General features: G+C 41.9%; 1 protein-coding gene across 1 annotated transcript in view; it reads right to left on the bottom strand.

Annotated features, from left to right (window-relative positions):
• Positions 1–4,175, bottom strand: part of LOC109542941 — a gene marked incomplete in the record, with an annotated part of 24,866 nt that overhangs the window by 6,309 nt on the left and 14,382 nt on the right. Inside the window, 8 exon segments of the mRNA XM_048661752.1 lie at positions 60–261; positions 317–496; positions 555–758; positions 838–1,269; positions 1,331–1,600; positions 3,165–3,292; positions 3,349–3,434; positions 3,487–3,814. Coding sequence (XP_048517709.1) covers positions 60–261; positions 317–496; positions 555–758; positions 838–1,269; positions 1,331–1,600; positions 3,165–3,292; positions 3,349–3,434; positions 3,487–3,814 — 1,830 coding nt within the window.

Here is a 4,175-nt window from a genome sequence, read left to right as displayed (position 1 = left end):
TCTGCAACCGAAAAAACCAGTTAATTTAGCGAATGTTTTTGGGGAATTTGCCAGCTTACTTGGCAACAATCAAAGGAGCTGGTCGACAACATATTCAGACTATGAGTAGGGGAAAGATTCGCGTCGGAATCAGACGAATGGAAATCGGTTTGACTGCTACAGCTCAGCTGGCGTTGCCTAAAGGCGCTAATCCCGAGGCTGACGCGAGTCTGAGGGCTCAACACCGGAGGCGAAACGTTGGGGTGACCAAGGCTGAAGCACCTGAAACCATTCCTTTAGCGAATTGCGCCCAAAAAATTGAAAAACTTCCACTAACCGATCCCTAGCGAAGTTTTGCTGTTGCAGATGCAAATTGGTCGAGTTAACCGATTCGCCGACAGCAAAGTTGACTGTTTGCTGAGAAATCTGCGGATAGTACAGCCCGTTCACGTCTTGCAAGAAATATGGCACTGGCGAGGAACAAGTGAGGACTTTGGGGTCGTCTAACGATGGCAAGCTGTAAGTAAAGAGCTTGTTATGCTGTATCATTCTTCCAGCGTCTTCCGGCCATTCACCTGTAATGTCTGGGCGATCCTCCTCCGCTGTTGGGTAAATTATGGGATTGAGGAATGCTTGTAGAGGTGTGGGGAATTTCTTCAGTATGTTTTTCAGTCTTTCTGGCAGTCATGTAAAAACCGGGATCGAAAGGTACTTTCTGTTTTACCGTTTGCGCGTTGCTAGTTAGAAGGGCTTGAGCTTCGTTTTGCAACATAAACCATCTGAAATTCAATGGAAAGTAGCTCTAAATTTGGTTTGTAAAGGCCAAAAGAAAATTAAACCATTCATAGGTTTAGTTACCTCAACTTTTCTCCTCTTCCATCAAAGCTGATTCCTTGATCATGATACGGAAGCCGAATGGCCGTCTTTCTAGCCCGATTGAACAGATTTCTGGCAGTTTGCAAACATTCCGAGTGGCTTTGAGGGAACAATCCCGGCCCAGAGATTCGCCTCTCAATCATCGTCATTTTGCCCTCAACGTAGCGGATCGAAGACAACCACTTCCGGTCTCTTTGCACGGCGTTTGTGTGATGTCTCCATTCCGCCGTTTCCAAGTCCACGATATATTGGGGTAGCAGTTTCCAACCTTCAGTGGCCACCATTTTCACAGCCTCCATCACAAAAGCTAGTTCGGCATCGTTCACAAAATACGGAAGACTTATGCGGGTGAAACCTGGCCGGAGTAGCTCCAAAGTGGAATTATCGACGCCCAAGTTCAAGCTGGAAAGACGCCTGGAAAGGTCCCCAAGTTTAGGGATTGTTGGGAAGCTTTGCAGCTCGATCTTGGACTCACCTGTCCTCCAGAATGATATTTTCGTACTGATCGGCGAGGATTTCGTCAATGCCTAACAGCTCTTGGGCGTACGCCCCAGAGCAGGGGCATCCTGCTCGGGCTTGTATGCCAAAGACATCGTTCAGAACAGCGCAGACGAAGTTGTGATGCAAAAAAGTTCCTCGCGGGTGTCTGACCAGGAAGGAGAATACGGAGAGACGCTTCAAGTTGGGACTGGTGTTGCCCAAGAGGATTATTTCCGGTATGGTGCGAATGTGTTGCAACATTTGCCTGACAATTAAACAGACTGGGTCAGAGGGAGTTGAAAAGGCGGGCATCTTCAAAATTTTCCGCTTTCCAGCTCAAGTTTCTTAAGATTTAGTCGAATTTCAGTATTAAGGTTTTCATATTTTTTGCATTCGGTTTCAACTACTCACTCATGCAGGAGAAACTTCAGCATCAATTACAACTTTGGTAAGTTGATCACATGAAAATTTCACAAAAATGCTGGAAAAAATTGCTACAAAAATTTTCAGTGTGTCTTTATTTTCGGGTTCAGTTGGAACTCGATTGGCTGAAATCCTTCGGACTCAATAGCGCGGTTTCAAAGCTCAAAAGCCTAAAATAGTATTTGGCCCGGAACGAATTTTTTAACTGAGAACAAATGAACAAAAAAAAGTTTGTATCTTTTTAATGTCGTTTTAAGATGCGAGAAAGTGCTTATAATATAATAACTTGGGCATGAGCTAATTTACTTGGAAAATATCAAAGTTGATAACCAAAAAACAAAATTAGTTTTTCAACGATTTTTATTTGTGAAAAACCAAAACCAGAAAAGATTTTTTAATTTTCAGACGCTTTTACAGATTCTGAGAAGAATTTTACATTTTTGGAGAAATTTCTGAAGAAACTGGAGCTGATGAGGTGGGTAAAATACAATAAAATATCATCGCAACATTCGTTCAGCTGAAAAAGTGCTGTTGTTGCTCAAAGTGAGGAGGAAGACTCGAATTCGTCGATTCCTCGACCTGCTCAACATTTGGGCTTGTCTTACGGCTCATTGTGGCGAATTTTGCAATTGGATTTGAAGCTCCATCCGTACAGAGTCCAACTGACTCAAGAACTTAAGCCTCAAGACCATGGGCAACGCAGAACATACGCAAATTGGGCGATTGAACAACAAACCGTTGATGAAAGATTTTTTGAACCGAATTTTCTTCAGCGATAAAGCTCATTTTTTCCTCGATGGTTACGTGAATAAACAGAACATATGGGGCTCTTAAAATCCTCAGGTGATCGCAGAAAGGCCTTTGCATTTCTTTTTGTGGGGCTATGCGAAAGATCGTGTTTACGCCAACAATCCTCAAACTCTTAAGCAACTGAAAGTCAATATCCGAGATATTACCGGTAATGTGCAGAAAAGTCATTCAAAATTACCTCAAAAGGATTGAGGCCCGTAGGAGGTCCAGTGGAGGACATTTAAATGATATTGTTTTTCACGTATAATGGCAAGGTTTAATCTTTATATTGAATTAAAATCTCGTCTCCATTAAATTTTCCCATAAAATTTCCGAAGAAAGAATCGATAATAAGCTCAGTTTTCTGCAGATTTTCCTTTTTGAAGAAAACGGCAACAAAGTATCCTTCAGACACATTTTAGGATTCCAAAAGAAATTTCCGAATTTTACATTTTTACGAAAAACACCCCAAAAAGGCAGAGCTACAAGCGGAAATAGCCTTATAACTCGAGCAATTCAAATGAGCAATTGAAGTTTCTAAAAACCGAAGAAAGTGAACAAATACAACTGATTAGGATTTTGGCCAATCCCTCTTGGTATAGTAACTTGGGACTCACTTATTAATTTTTTCCTGTCGCTGTTGGATATTGGTGGCCGACACCGTTTCCTTCAGTTGCATTATCAAGCCAAACCGGATGGATTCCACGACGGCCGCACAGTTTCCCTCCTCCTGAAGCTCGAAGCCCTAAAATCCACACTGAAATCAGGAAAATTGCTCAAAGCGAATCGAAAATAACTGACCTTTTCCCTCTCGTTGGAGGCGAAGAACCCGTCCGGCTCGCAGGCGTTCACCCGTCGGAAAATCTGCTTCTTTGCAATCAAAATGCCTAAAAGTTGCAGTTCAGAAAGCGAGAAAACCCCAGTAAATCCCCGTCTTACCAGGAGTTTGAACACCACCGACAAATTTGTGTCCAGAGAAGTAGATGGCGTCTTTGTTGGCCAGATTGTTGTCTGCAACTCCTTGAACGCTCGGATTCATGTCGATGTAGACATTGGGGGCTCCGATATTGTAGTCCCAAAAAGACAAGGCCCCATATTGATGAAGCAGAATGGTGCATGCCACGTCATCGTAAAGAATACCAGTAACACTGGAGGCCAGTGAGAAGGAGCCAATCAGTTGACGATCGCAGTTTTGGTGCAATTTCAACTGGTATTCCAGTTGGGTCAGATCCAGGAAACCGTCTTTGGTTTCCGCAATTCGGACAATCTGGAACAAAACTTGTGACGTTATTTGTGTCTTGTAATTTAGTGAATTATAATGTTAATTGTCTTTGGGGTTTTTTCTTTGTGCGTCTTTTTATTGCAATTAGATGAGTTCTGTTAATTGTTTTGTGTGCACTTTTTCCTTTTGAGTCATTTTATTTGTATGTTTATTTGCCCAGTTTTCAGTTTTTCAGTTTGCTTCTTGTTCTGTTACAGTTGGGCTTTATTGAAGCGATAGTTTCCAGTTTGTTCTGTTTCGACCTTTCCTCTTTTCATTATTCTCAACTTTCACTTTTCACTTAATCTGAATTATTTGTTTGTTTCTTATCTGATTTTTTAAATCACCAATTTGTTTTTTTGGTAAT

This window comes from Dendroctonus ponderosae, unplaced genomic scaffold (assembly GCF_020466585.1).
Source record: "Dendroctonus ponderosae isolate FM_Combo_2020 unplaced genomic scaffold, Dpon_F_20191213v2 Dpon_F_20191213_1, whole genome shotgun sequence".
Taxonomy (NCBI): Eukaryota; Metazoa; Arthropoda; class Insecta; order Coleoptera; family Curculionidae; genus Dendroctonus; species Dendroctonus ponderosae.
Note: the sequence above shows the minus strand (reverse complement) of the source record. Positions and strands in the feature narration are given on the sequence as shown.